The following is a 15,132-nucleotide window of genomic DNA, read 5'->3' on the forward strand; positions in this document are numbered from 1 at the left end:
ACTGTACCAATATGGGGGAAACATTGCGAATGAGGTAAGGAGTCGAGGCCCATGGAGTTCGGCCAGCTCCACCTCTCTGGCCATTATGGACCTGTCGGAGTCGATGCCATTGCTGGGCAGACCACCGTGTGATTGTTGGATGGGCAGATAAGCTTGTGCTGTAGGGTTTTTTCTCCGAGCGCACATTGGCATCTGCAGCAGCGGCTATGCCGGTTGTAATGCTCGCGGGACGAGTTGGCAGCAGATGGAGGGTTCACGGTGCGGTCCCGGGGTTGAGTCCGAGCAGACGGGTTGTGGCCAGCTGGCCCGGGCAGAGGCTGGGCCGTCTGGCCACGCTCGCTGCTGGCCTTGTCTACGCCTGACTTTGGCTGTCTGGGTGCGACAAGGCCGATCAGCGGCCGTCTGTAGCCGTCTGCAGGCTCGCCGCTCGCGGGCTTCCAGAAGCGAAGACGGTTACCCGCACGGTGGTGAAGGGTGCTCGCGGTAGGTCGATCCCGAGGTTCTCGCATGGCCGGCGCGGCGGCGGGGCCCAATCAAATATTTGCCGATAATGTTTCCACATCGGGTCCGACGAGGAGCGATCTCTGGGCGAGCAGGCTCATGATTAAACGTCAGACGATTGCCAGAAGTTGGTGAAGGGGGGATTATCCGGCGAGAGAAGCAAGCGGTGCGTGGCCACCTTCCCTCGTGAGCAAGCAATTGTTTCATGAGGTGATCCATATGGTGGAGGGGCATCCTGAAGAGTTAGGTAACAGGGCGTCCGGCGTATGGTTTAGCACAAAGCCATTATCCAAGCACGCAGAGTTGACGGGATTGTTGTATGCATGGTGCCTGTAGGTAAGTCTTGCACGTATTTCAGGCTAAGAAGCAAGGTGACATTGGCAATCACGCAGCCAGAGACACGGGCGCCGGAAGATCTCTGCTGCGTCGGCTGCAACCACACCTTCATCGCGAAGGGTTCGTTCGTTTACTGTATATGAGATGACAGGTCGAGAACGAGGTAGAACATAAGGTGGTGAGCCGCGGTACTGGCCTGTTGCATTGGTGCTTGGCGAGCCAAGTCGGGTTAATGTGGTTGATCGGTTGGTTGGTGGTGATTCGAGAAGACGGACAAGGGCCGAGAGAAGAGAGGCTGGGCAGCTGGGCAGCTGGACAGAGCTGACGATGGCAGGTGGAAGCACTCATGGTGACCGGACTGGCACTGGACACGCGACGTAGGTGAGCCAGCCCAGGGGAAAGGAACAATACGGTCTTCGAAGTGTGAGGTGAGTGTGAGTGTGAGTGTGTGTCGGGTGTGGTGTGTGATGGGCAACGGTGGAGAATCAGAATCCTTGCCCTGGTAAAGGAGTTTCCCTCCCCAGCGGGATGGACGCTAACGGTGCCAAGTCGCCCCGAATGGCGTGGGCTCTGGAGGTACAGAGGGCTCTCATTGGCGGATAATCTCGGTCCCCCGAATCCCGGAAATAGGGAAAATGCGGCAAATCTTTGCGGCGACGACGACCCCCGTCGCACCCCCTCTGAATCCCAGCTGTCTCCCCAAAGTCTCTCTTCAAGGGACTCGAGGGGACTCAACCCAGGGGCCCAGGGGGTCGCTTTTTGGAGAGAAACATCCCAGCCAGCTGCACTTTAGGGGGGCCACAGGGGATGCCACTCCCCATGGTTTCCCCATTTACCCCACCATTTGGCACGCGCAAGTCAGTAAGCCAGTCGTTGCTATCGCTGGAGTAGTTCATGGGGTGTGTTTGTTTGCATGCAACGTCTTTCCTGTCCTTCACCCAGGTGTTCTTCTTTTGGCATCTACAAGACACGCGGTGGAGGGTCTGTCTGTCTGTCTCCCAAACATCAGCAGCAACGCCCATCACAGACAACGACGACGACGACGACGACGACGACACCAGGCAGCAAGTGGCTATTCGACTCCACGAGCTAACCCCGTCTGGGGAGATCATCATTAGACCGTGTTCTGGACGACGGACGAGGACGACCTGCAGCTCCCAGCAAGGCACCCGGCCTCCGGTGTTCTTACCGGCCTTCAGGAACATCGGCACGACTGTCTGCCCCAAGACCCAAGCTTTCCTCCTGCGGCCCTAACGCCAGTCAGCCAGCAGGAGCTCTTCTACTTCTTCCGTCTCAGGCCTTGTCCCATGCCCAGCTATCCGGCTTGCCCCTCCTCCGCTGCTGCTGCCGCCGCTGCTACTGCTGCATACCCAGTGGTACCTGTCGTCTCTTGTCAAGAAGTCTGGTGGAACGCTGTGTCTGTGGTGGAACAATTCGCCGTCCCCTACTTCCATCAATCTTTCCGTCTCCTCCACCAACGACGACATCCAGATTGTCCTTTGCATTGTACCAGCCGGCTTTGCCGTTGAGATCACACACCTCGCCAATTCAATCAGTACGCCTATCATCCTAGCATTATCGTTCCTCCATATTGCCCTGTCCGTCCAGGGATCTCCACGTTCTGGTCTGGTCCATACTGCCAGACACCACACGAACAGACGGACCACCCGCGGGCCACAACCTACATCCCTACCGGACAAGACTCTTCTGTCCCGAAAGCCACCGCCGCCGCCGCCTCGCCAACTCCCTGCTCGGCGAAATACCTCCTCTCCCACTAAGCTAGACCTCCTCGCGGCCCTGTCCTTCCCGTGCCATCGGCCGGTTCATCTCAACTCCTCATATTGCGACAACCTCCACTCAAACACGCTCTCTTCCCACAGCTGCCACGTTGTCTGCCAGAGCTCTGTTTGTTGGCTATCGTCGAGCTCGTCCTCGTCCTGACGCAGAACCCCCCCCCCCCCCCCCCCCCAACGGCTCGACTCGCACGCCAAGTGCGACTGACCCCGGAGCACCATCACCAGAGCTTCAATCGAGATTCCTGCCACCCGTCATTGGCACGCGGCCCAGTCTGCCCGCGCTTCAATTAGACGACCCTCCCCACCCTTGGAATCGCAGACTCCTTATCCTGCATCGGAACACCTCGACCTCCATCCCGAATTGGTGGAAGAAAAGTGCCTCGTTCTACCAGAACCTTTGATAGGGCTACTTTTCTCACTGTCATCGCCCTCCTTGTAGTCAGCAGCTTTCTTCTCTCACTCTTATCAATCCCGAGCTTCACAGCGCATATCGCGCCCCCGATCTTGAGGACGCCTCTTATGCAGCAACCTCACGACGACCCCCACCGGCTTCCTCCTCCCGGCGCATATCTCTGACACCATCGGATCACCTGACACCATTGGGGCCCTGCTCACTCGCTTCTCAACCATACTACACCATCTACCCCCTCTGTGACCTGTCAAGTCCATTCCAGTCGCCCTCTGTACTATCATAATCCTACTTGGAACATCGGCTCGTCCTGTCATGGGATTTTGGGTTGACACTTCCAACAATAACTTACACCGCCAACATACTTCCCTACGGCCATCCGAGTTATTCTGAAGGAGGAGAAGGGGAGGGACCGGCCTACAGTGGTGTTGTTGCAAACTCTAAGCCTCAGCTCACCGTCCCCGGCGTGACTGCTCGGTTTTCTCAACTCGAAATCAACAGATCTTCGATGATAGACATGGCATCGGTGCACCAGCTGGGAGTTGGGCCGACGCCAGCACGCCCCCGAAGTATGAACATGAACGGATCTGGAAGCCACGATGTCGACATGGACGTTGACCGAAATGGAAGCCCTGCTGTTGTCGCGAGCAACACCAGGTTTGGGAGTGCTCCTCAGCGAGGGGACACTAGGATCGTCGTTATCATGTTTGGTTCTGGTCAGGACAAGATCGTCTCAGTCTTTGCCGATGTTCTGGGCAAACCGTTCGCTATCCGTTCTTCCTTCAAGGAGGTCAGCGCTGCCGATCATGGACTTGTCATTGGCATGCCGGCGGAGCTTGCAAAGAGCGACATCACCTCGAGGAATAAGGAGGTCGTTGTGGTCATCAACGCCCACTGTGTCAATCTTGGCATGCCGCCAGACATCTTCCTTTCGGCAGAGTGTGACTACGAGTTTCTGTACAGCGAAGCCCCTTTCTTCCGCCGGGACCTAGCAAGATTCATCTCCTTCACCTTGGGACAAATCAGCCACCACGAGACATTGATGTCAAAACCAAGGACATACTTCATCTCTACGACGTTTCCCGACGTCAGTGCGGCTTTGCCGAATATCGATATTCTCACGGTTGGTGCAGATGCTGTGGAAATTCGTGTCGATCTTCTCAAGGAACCACTTGGTGACGGTACCTATTCTGCTGTCCCTAGCTTGAGCTACGTGGGAGAGCAACTCATGCTTCTACGCCAGCGAACGGAGCTTCCCATCATCTTCACGACAAGATGTACCAGAGAAAACGGACGATTCCCGATGGAGAACCCTGATCTCTACTACGAGTATCTGTATCGTGCCATTCAGTGGGGCGTCGAGTACATTGACGTGGAACTATGGCTGCCCGAGGCCATCCGCAAGAAACTCTGGGAACAGAAAGGTAGCAGCCATATCATGTCCGCTTTCCACGACTTCTCCGGTACTTTCAAATGGCCTTCATCGCATGCAGAGCAAGTGTATGTGGAATCAAGCAAACATGCCGACATTATCAAGATGATTGCCATCATCAACGACCATAATGAAAACTTCGAGTTGGAATACTTCCGCTCAAAGATGAGGGCAGACTACCCAGACTCGCCGCCTTTCTCGGGAGTCAATATGGGAGAGACAGGACAGTTCTCTCGCACGTTGAACAGAGTCTTCACTCCCATCACGCATCCCTTGCTACCCATTGTGGCAGCCCCGGGACAGATGAGCGCCTCTGAAATCAACGCGGCCTTGGCCCTTTTGGGACAACTTCCTAAGAAGAGCATATACGGGATCACCACGCCAGCGTTCCGAAGCTCGACTCCCCAGGCCCCCTTTTACGAAAAGTGCTTCAACGAGCTTGGCCTTCCCCATTACTTTGCTGTTGTGGAGCGTCTTCCCAACAACTTCCAGGCGATGGAAGCGTGGTGCAACCAAAAGAATTTTGGTGGTGCTTACCTTAGCCCCCCTGTCTCGTGGAGCGGTCTGCTGAAACACAGCCCTTTCTTTGCGTCGTTGAACGGGGGAAAGGGACCGGAGTTGACTGAAGCCGCTCGTCTCATCGGAACTGTGGACACGATTATTGTCAAGTCAGCATCGTCATCGTCGGCCAACTCAGCACCGGCATCCATACCGTCGAGCCCGCGGCACGGACATCACGATTCCTTTGGCCATCTTGGTTCGGGCGTATCCAGCCTGTCTCCTAACACGTCTCTGATACTTGACAATGCCAGCTGGCGAGGCATTATCAGCACTTTGACGAGAGACATGGCACCTTCAGCATACTTTGGACGGACAGCCGTCGTTCTCGCTTCATCAGGTGATGATGCTGCGTCGATAATGTACGCTTTGAAGGCACTTCAGGTTGGCAAGATATACACAGTCGGTTTCCGAACACCCCCGGCGCTCGCTCGGGACGGGCCTGCGATTGAACCTTTCAACAGCCTCGAAAGCCTGAAGAAAGCACAGACTGTCGGCGACGATGCGGCTCCCTTCCTAGTCGTCTCAGCCCTGGGACCAGAGAAAAGCAACATTGTCGGCATGCTTGTTCGCGTCTTTGGTGCCAATAACCAAGGAAGCTCCAATTTCAAGAAGGTCTTCCTTGACCTCGCAGATACTGCGGGTGCGAGGAGAGGCGGCGATCCTAGCATCATCGCTCAGCAGGCCGGGTTCTCCGCATATGGGAGTGCTGATACCGCTGCTTTTACGACGGTCGAGACTCTGAGGTTGCTCGTCGGTCAGAATGTGCCCTACAGCTTCGTCAGGCTGGCAAGTGGCAGGAGTTTGTTCTGAGAGGGGGGAAGAAGACGACAGCTCGGGCCCTCAAATGCCTTGCACTGGGCAAACGACTTGCATCAAAAAACGGATAAGAATCATGGCGATGCGGATATCCAGCCCACAGCCTCATTCCAATGGAACCTTGTAGCAAGCCTTGCACTGCAGATTGAGCCAGCCATAACCAGTGCGACACGACCAAGAGCGACGAGGACGCTTCGACAAGCTCCGGGTCCACAGAGAGCTAGACCACACGGAGCGGCATGGGGTTCTCTACGACAGCCAAGCCAGGCTATCGGCCGCCACCCCAAGTGCGGAGAACGGAGGGAGCAAGAAGCGAGCCAATTCCCTCAGCTGCATTTCCACAACGTTCTCCCCACGGAGAACCGGGGGGCGGCTGGAGGCCCACCATGTCATTTCCGATTGCCAGGACTGAAAGAACCGCAGATGATGATGCGGATGCGGAAATGGGCACTGGCAAGTCTGTTATGACTCTGCTTTCATCCTGATTGCGAGAACTCGCCAGGAGAGGGAGGATACGAGGAAGAGTTCAATGCATGTACGGCGTTTAAGTGAGAAAGGGAAAGGAGACGACTTGCGGAGAGCATTTACATGATTTGTTTCCATCCAATCTATGTACGCACGAGGCCAGACTAGCCCGGCCTCCTGCTTTCTCTGAAATGTAAGGTTTACTATGTAGGCGCTACATAGCCTGCCAATGGCAGCGCTGGTTTTGACAGAGAGCCAATTTCATATCGATCAAGTTCACCGGCCTGGCTGTCGCAAGTCTATTTGTGCTGTGTTCATCGTGTTCATCTCAACGAAACCACCTGCCGTCTTTGAAGGTGAAGCTCGCGATCCTGGCCTGAAAATCATGAATGCTGACTCAAGTCATCGATTCAACGACCCTTGCCGTGGCAGACTTTTCTAGAAGCGACATGGGTTCTCGTCTTTTCAGTTCGGACTACGGAGGTCTCGGGCAAGTGACGGGTCTTTTGCCGTGCTGGATGCGCCTGGTCCAGACTGAGGGCGACCTCCGGAATACGAAAGCTCAAGACCTTCAGTCATCAATCACGTAGGCTCCATAGGCCCTTCCATATGAGGCTTTTTCTAGCCATCTCGAGGCTCGATGTGTTGCAGTGCTGTATAGCCACATATGTCTCCTCATTGATGAACCGTCTGAATGGTATTCATGAAGCTATCGCAAGGAAAGGGGGTTATTGGTCAAAGTGCTGCGCCGTAGCTTAACAGTTGCACGAGACTAGTAGCTCGGCGACCTCTTCTTCCTACACTTTGCTTGCGATTGGGGACTTCTTGACCTCAGAGGCCCAGGATGTTATGGAATAGGATTGGAAGGGATGGAAGCTGTTGTCGTCAACATGCCACTAGGGGTATGAACCCTGAGTTCCTGCAACAGACTCGACATGTCGTGATGTCCGCGTCCATCTCAGATCACATGGTTACATTCCTAGGGAGCAGATGGTCAGCAAATGTGGCTGACATGATTGGACGAAAGCGATTATCACCACCGTGGGAGAAGTAGAGAGGGAGATGACGCAGACCACACTGAGAGACGTCTCGGCAAGAAGCTTTTCAACGGCAGCTGATCGTTTGTGGGAAAGGACGAGACGGGAGGAGTGCCGCCGAGCTGAGCCGTGTAAGTCAGCACCGGTGGCCTGCAGGAAGCACCCTTTGCTCACTCCTATGGCTCATGTAACATGTCCACAGGCTTCCGTTAAGCACCAAAGGTAAGGTGCTCTGGGCAACCAGAACTATCCGTGGGCTGGACAATTGGACTGTGATGTAGACAGCTTCAGCCACCGGGCGAGCGTGAACCCATCACGACCCCTGAGCCATTGGAAGCTGAAGGGTAGCGGCAGAAGTGAGGGGTCGCCACGCCTGCTCGGGCCGTTCAAAAGACCATCACTATCCAGTCTAGATGAGTGACGTGTTAGGTGAGCCCCTCCAAAGAGAGTAACCTCATCATGCAAGGGCGGGAGAGCAAAGCTAGCCCCCCCCCCTGAGTGCGGTTGGACCGATCGGAAGGGTTCTTCAGGCCTCAACAGCGAATAAAACGCGGTAATAACCGCGAACCTCGGGGGGACGGAACGAGACCATCGATGGCAACACCGTGGTTCAGAGTACTCGTGGTGGCAGGAACAACTCGGGAGAGTCGGAATGATCTGTGACGGTGGCAGGGGTGACGGCAGACACGCTAGTGAGCTGAGTGTGATATGAAAGAGAAGCTGATGGTGACGAAAACGCGACCCTGCTGAGTAGAGATGAGGTAGGAAAGAGGCTTGCGCTGAGATGGTGTCACTGTTGATGGGCATGTCTCCCAGAGAGGAGATGGCCGCCATCTCGGTAATGAAAAGTGACGTGTTTCAAGGGAATTAAATGGCCCAATGCAGTTTTCCCGACCCGACCTCTCTTGACGAGTGATCTTTGCTTAGAGCAGCATGACGCATCTGCAAATGCTGGTTTGACTGCTGTCTACCCAAGAGATGACGATGCAAGACAGGGCGATTTGATGTAACACGGCGTCGGAGGCGTAGTAAATGACCACTTGGATTCCTGTCTCTTACTCCAAGGAAGGCAAGCACCCGACTTCCATGATGACGATGGCAGGACTTGTAGAGGTTGTGATGGCTTTGAAAGCCAGCGAGTGACCACGAGCGATCTTCCAAAGCCAGCCCAGGCTGATAAGTCGATCTTCGATGGTGATCCTGAACGCAAGCCGCAAAATTCGTGTGGCTGGAGTTACCGAATAATGGCTCCTCGCTATTCGCTTTAGATGACCGCGAGATGTCGTTGCTGCGGTGCTTTTACCTCCGTGTGCTTGCCCGTAAAAGCATGGCCACATCGCCAAACCCTTTACGGTCGAGAGACTTTCATGAAGAGTGGCGTACCGGGCCGGCATTTCTCAGTGGTCAGGTGTCGCGGGGCATGCGTGTAGTGGAAGGTATTCTGTACAGAGTCAGGGTTCAAGACCTGCAGAAGTGAAGGTGGTGTTCGTGGTGGATGTGTGGAGGAGTGCGGAGAGGGGCATTTCGAGCGGAGTCACAGTACACTATTGGCAACCTTCCTCCCCAGCTCTGCGAGGCGGTCTTGACTCAGATGATGGTGGGCGTCTTCTCCAAATTCTCCAATTTTCGCCATAGCCATCATGGTGATTGGCACGGTTGAAGATGGCCCTTGAGCCGTAGGCAAGAAAGAGTCTGACAGAGTAGAAGGCTTGTGGGACGGGTTCGCGCGCAGCCGCCCATAAGCTTAAACGAGATATGCAAGGGCTGGCAGAGGGGATGAAGGGGAACTCGTCAAAATCGACGCATGCGTCTGGTGTACCGATTCTAAATATCGGTGGTGCTCGAAAATGTCGGGGACACCCGCAAGAACGGCGGTGAAGTCGGGGCAAAGCCGAGTCCCTCTTCAGTCATGTCCGGCAGTTCAGAGGTGACAGTCTGGGCATTGCCTGTCTCCCACATGGCTGGTTGAGAACGGAGGACCCGGCACGATAAATGAAGACAAGGCCGTCAGCCATGCAAGTTGAGAGTGAACCAGCGGCCAGACCATCGCCCCAGACGCCACCGACGAGGGATTGGGTCAACAGCGCCTGCTCGAGTCCAGGATCCTGAATTACGCATGCAACCAGAATGAGAAGAACTCCATTTCGGCCCTAGTGCCTGTAGAGGATATATTAAGTGGCATCTCGTAGTCTGGCCTTGGTTCGGAGGCACGTTGTTGCGCTGGCCCAATCTCCCCGCGGTTTGCCGCACCATAATCAAGCTGTCTTGTTTGAAGTTCCCGGCGGTCCGGCCGCGCTGGTAACCGTGAGATAATGGGCCGCTGATGCGTGATGCTGGGTCGATAGTAGACAGTCATATAGATCTCCTCGGTTTGTGAGCCGGCGTAAGGATCGTCAGGACATCACACGGTAGCTAACGAATCGCTGAGAAAGGTAGGTCGCATCAGCTGATACCGTATCGCAGAAAGGCTTCTTGTGATAAGTGCAGGGACTTTGTTGTATTAGACAAGGCCGTGGTCTTCTTCCCGGGTTGCGGCAGTTGTGGGTGCCGGAGGTCGGCCGATCTTGGCGGCACAGGGTTCCTTCTTTTCTTTTCTGTCACATTGTGACGCTCTGTTGCCAACAATAAGACGTTGTCTGGTTGTGTCAGAGCCTCGGACTGACACAGAACCTGCCGGGCTATTTTGATGAGGACCGCAGGTCAAGAAATTAGATGCGGGTTTGTCCTGCTGAGATTGGATGACCGTTGAACGGAGCCGAGACCGGCGGCTCGAAAGAGCCTTCACGCCACAAGCGTCAACAGAACCGACCGCTGTGCAACGTTTGAGACCCACGCGTGGCGGTCAAGACTGCTGCAGTAATGTAACGACGGCAGAGAGATTGTCTACGGACAAGTGACTGTTGGCGGTGCGGGACGAACCAGGGAATCACCGTTGCCCCAAGATCATGCCCAAGATCATGAAGCAATGGTTGTACTGCCCTTGCAAAATTCCCTCCTCACCTCTGTGAGTTGAGGTCTGTAGGCCCGACTTTGCGATCCACAGAGCCAAAGATTGGAGACAGTTGGCTCTGAGGATCGTTCTTTTCAAAGGTCGAACCCACGCTACGGTCGGGGTGCAGCATGCAGAGTCAAAGCTTCTCGGCAATGGATCTGAACTGACGTCCGATAATGGTCGACGACCTCTTCTCGAACAGTGCCCTCCATTAGTCGGCTCACTAAGAACGGCAGGTCAGTAATCCGGGAGCCAACATATTCCTTGGGGCGCGGTAGACACCACGTGTAACGTAGAGTCTCTCGAGGAACCCTGCTCTCTTTCCAACCGCCTCGAGCGTTCTTTTTGATGGTTATGGAGCATGGAGGTTGGCCCCCAAATTTGGAGAATATGGCCGTTGTTCTTTTAGCCTCGGTGCAGTAGCGCAGGACTGACACGGCGACGCCAGTGGCTGTCTGTCGTCGTTGTGGTGGCTGCATGCATGCCATCAGAGCTGGGCTTTAAGCGAAGCGGCACGAGTAGGTACAGTAGCACGTATCCGGCTGCTTCCAGAGGGCACAGGAGATTCCGACCGGGGCTCGTTTGGGTGCTGTTGCGCCGGCCTGTATCGGGTCCTTGAACCAAGCTGTTGAACCAAGCATTCTTCGGCCGCTACTCGGCTGGGCTCGCATTTGGGCTAGGTGCGGAGGGGTTTCTGGCAGTCAGGTGTACACCTGCGGGGCAGCGACTTTGTCTTTCTGGTTCAAGCTTGCGAATATCGACTTTGGTTTTGTGATGGGAATGCTCGGCGCGCCCGCTGCAGCCAGATCTCAAGCCGCGGCAGTGAGCTACGCTGGACAGGTGTGTGTCAACGTCCTTGTCCGATTGTGGGTTTCTCTGGTCGCGCATATGGTTGGAGACGCTGAAAGGCACTCAATATACCAGGAGGCAACTGTGACGACTTGATGGCAGGCAACCTGGGGAAGCCAGTGTCCAATGTTGGCCCGACTAGTTGTCCAGCGGCTGATGGTGCATATGAGCGCCGGGTGGCTTGTGTTGGGTTGGCTGGGCGCTGCCAACGTCATTAATCTGGTGCGCGAATGCTCTGATTCGAGCGGCAAGCAGCATCTGCCATTGTCGTCGGTGTCGGGGGGGGGGGGGGGCCCATCCACGAGGAAATCCAACGGGAGGTTTGAACTTAGGAGACAGAAGTTGCTGCCCGTACTTCCTTGTCATCCAAGCAAGGTCGAATGAACCGCACTTAGTGGGAACCCCCAGAAGTTGAGACGGTCTTGGCAATAGGCGTGACGAGGTGGTCCAGCATGGAGACAAAAGCAGACAGCTTCTCCGCATCGATCCACACGCTCCCCGCTCCCCTTCAGCCGGAGACGTTTTTGGTGTGGTGCTCTCTAAATGGTAAGAAGTGATGTCGTTGCTCATGTTCTCGAGACCTCCGTTGCTTATTCCTGCGTGCCTATTGCCTGTACGTACGTGTGGTGCTGTGCGGTGTTGTGCTTTGCTGTGCCCGCACACCCTCCAAGCCAAGATCTCTGCTCCCGAGCCGCTCCACCCCTGGCGCGATTAAGTGCTGGCAAACCGGGGTCGTCGCCGTTCAAGCACCACATCTGGTTGCCATGTGCTGCGATCCCCAGGGCAGGCTGGGGACGTCAGGATGAAGCAACTTGCTGCCTAGGGGGGCCGAACGAAGGGTTCTGACCGAGCACCGAGGATGGGTGGGTGGATGCAGAAGCCATCATTGGCTCTCAGCAAAGGATGAGCAGACACCAGCCATGCCCTCGTGGTTCGGGTTGGGTTGGATTGAGGCGGGTGAGATTCCTTATTCCATGCGAGATGCGTGGCCAGAGAAGCGAGGCGAGTCTCGAACCGTGACCATTCGCGATTGTACCTCGAAGAAGGGATAGGTAGCCATGTAATATGAGGAGTACTATTGATGGTATCTTGATATGAAGGTGGAAGCAAGGTGAGGTGGTAAGGCAGCCTGCAGAAAACGTGGTGGTGGTGGCTGATGTTGTTGACATCCAAGTGTCTGCCTGTCTGTCTGTTTGGCTGGCTGGCTGAACTTGTTCTTCTGGAGAGTTCACGGCCAAGGTACCCAGGACACGCTCACGCAGGTCACACCTCATGGCAGACGTTATCTCGGAAACGGATTAAATGTCCCGATCCAGGAGCTGCTCGCAGACAGCAGGAGCACACCCAGTCAGCTTCATGGTCGATCCCCATGTGTCCTTCCTATTGCGCCTTTATCAGGTATCGTCGAACCGCCCGCCCCAGCAGTCAGGGAAGTCGCCAGTCAGCATTGGGTAAGAGCAGACAGCCTATCCGTAAGCTCCTGGACGTTGAAGAAGGAGCGGCGGCGGCAGCTCCAGCAACAGCAGCAGCAACCCGCGACGGCTTCAACGGTTCTGCAGACAGTCGTTGGCACCCGCATGTGCTCTCTTCGAGGAGAGGCCCGCTGCGTCTCTTATTGGGCATCCATCTGAACAGCATCGACCGTGAAAGTTCGCATGACAGCAACATGTCACCTGCCACCTGCGGCCTCGACGCCTCAAGGTCTGGCCTCAGATCACAACTTGCACCGCACCCTGTCGATGAGAGGAGCTGTCCGGCTGGCCCGCCCATCTGGAGTCTTGCCCTGACCCGCAACTTGCCTTGAGCCCCGACCCCAGGCCTGGACAAGGATCCTTCATCCCATCTTTTCTGCCTCTCCAGGGGGGCCCCGGTCAGCAAGCACCCATCCCCCATTCCCTCACGCACTCGTCTCCTCCTTCACTGATTCGCATTTGCCATGTTGTCTGCCATGCAGGCCGAGGAACAGGGCCAGCCAGCGTTGCCAAAATGCCACCATCGCAGAAACAGGAAATCTTTACGAACGAACAGGCAGGCATGGCCTAGTGTATGCGTAGGCCGTTATTCGTCATTTGCTCCCGGTACTTGACGATAGTTTCATCCGAGGCAGAGTCATGCTTAAACGGTGGAGGGCCGTGGTTGCCAATGCCGAATCCGATCTGTTGTGCCGAGAGGCCATTCCTCTTTTCTTCTTTAGCATCTTGTCCTTTGCTTTCTTTTCTTTGCTCCCCCCTCGATCCCCCTCGAGATCTGACAGCAACGTGACAAGGGCCTGTTTGACGGTCCGGCCCTTGATCTCGGTCCCCCGAAATGGCGTCCGTCATTGTCTTGGGGCGGGACGAGTAGAAAGCAAAAAATGGCTGCGTCTTCATCGCGTGTTTGAACTAATCTGTCAAAAGTGTCAGTGTCAAACGTCAGCATCAGAGTCATGCCCGAGTCTGTATGAAGCCATGTCAAAGAAGAAATGACCTGTTCCAGGCCCGACCAGCCGGCGCCAAGGGCACCCCTACGGATGGATATGATTAGATGGCCCGATCTCGGCGGTCCGGTGAGTGCCGGCTTGACCAACGGGGTCCGACGCAGTGGTCTTGCACCAGGTTTGCGAGGGCATACCTATGGCGAGGCATGGTACACCCATCGCCTGCTTTCCCGTGGTCCTTTTCCGCGAGGGCGATATCCGTATTCGTCTCGCGACGTTGAATTTTGCCCGTGTGAGTACTTAACCTTGGAAGGCTGGCGAGCCCAGCACCACCACGAAAGCAACCTCACAAGGGGCGACGGGGCGCTCAGCCGGGAGCATTGTCTGCAACAGGCAGGACGAGACAAGAAGCACGAATAGAACAGGCCCCGAGGGCGGGACTGGCGGCGGGGATCTGGGCTGCAAAAAATAACAGGCGACGCTGCTCATCACCCAGGGCTGTTGATCTGCCGGGAGTTTGACCAGCGCATTGCATGGCACCTTGTTGCTTTGCAATGTTCCTGTTCGTCCTAACAATCTTTTTTTTTTTTTTTTTCGTTGCGTACGGCGATCCAAACAGATTTCGTCTCACCTCACTGGAGAACGACTGGTCCTGCCCATGCACTCGTCGTTTCTTATTGTCCTCGAGATGGCACGAAGCATGCCTCTTGTTGATGGGACACGGCACAGTAAATTAATTGTCTGCCAGATGAGTCCTGGGGAAGTGCATGCATGCAATGTACGTAATATAAGAAGTACCGGCCTCGAGAGGTGCCGCCTTGACCGCGGAGTAGTCCATTCACCGGGCTTTTTGGCTTGTCGTTGCATGGCCACGCGCATTCCATGGGTAGCACAGTTGACCTCGGAGGTTCCATTCGAAGGGTGGTAGGTACTAGTTGTTCGAGCATGCTTGGCGGCGACAACGTGCATGTAGGGGTTTGTGGACGCTGGCCTGTGTCAACTCGACTCGACTCGATCCGGCGTGGTTTGATGCTGGCTGCTCCGTGCTGTCCCGTGATGAGCAGGAGGAGGCTCTGGACTTAGAGAGACAAGGAGACAAAACCACAAGCGAGTTCGATGTCTTTGAAGATAGGAGCGGGTGGAACAAGCGGCGCTCGTGCGTTTCTCCCGCCGCCCACGTGTTGGTGAGCATTTCAAACGCCAGCGGATATATCTCGCGCAGGTTTAAGTTACAGCCCGGTGGGAAGAGAGGAAAGGTAGATTGCCTGACTTCCGCGAGCAAGTATGAGAGAAAAGGTTATTGAATGAGGAGTGGATATGTGTTTTCCAGAAACGCCCCATCTTTACGAGCAACGTAGTGAGCAGCAGAGTCATGTTCGGTCGTGGCGCGGGCGGAACGGCTGTTGCGTGCCTTAGGGTTGTCGGCCGGGGTGTTGTTGGTGGAGTGGCAATGGAAAAGACGTTGAGAAGGACCACTGGCTGCCCCCAGCTGAGGCCTCTCTCTACATCGTGCCGAGTGACT

At 55.5% G+C, this 15,132-nt stretch overlaps 1 protein-coding gene across 1 annotated transcript; it reads left to right on the top strand.

Annotated features, from left to right (window-relative positions):
* Positions 1–3,619: 3,619 nt before the first annotated feature.
* aroM-2 (Pentafunctional AROM polypeptide 2) lies at positions 3,620–5,845 on the top strand (the record flags this gene model as incomplete). The annotated part of the gene is made up of 1 exon (XM_037328400.1): positions 3,620–5,845. The coding sequence occupies one exon, from the start codon at positions 3,620–3,622 to the stop codon at positions 5,843–5,845; it is 2,226 nt and encodes a 741-aa protein (XP_037173327.1).
* Between the last annotated feature and the right edge of the window lie 9,287 nt (positions 5,846–15,132).

This window comes from Colletotrichum aenigma, assembly GCF_013390185.1.
Source record: "Colletotrichum aenigma strain Cg56 chromosome Unknown KSG_Cg56_contig09, whole genome shotgun sequence".
Taxonomy (NCBI): domain Eukaryota; kingdom Fungi; phylum Ascomycota; class Sordariomycetes; order Glomerellales; family Glomerellaceae; genus Colletotrichum; species Colletotrichum aenigma.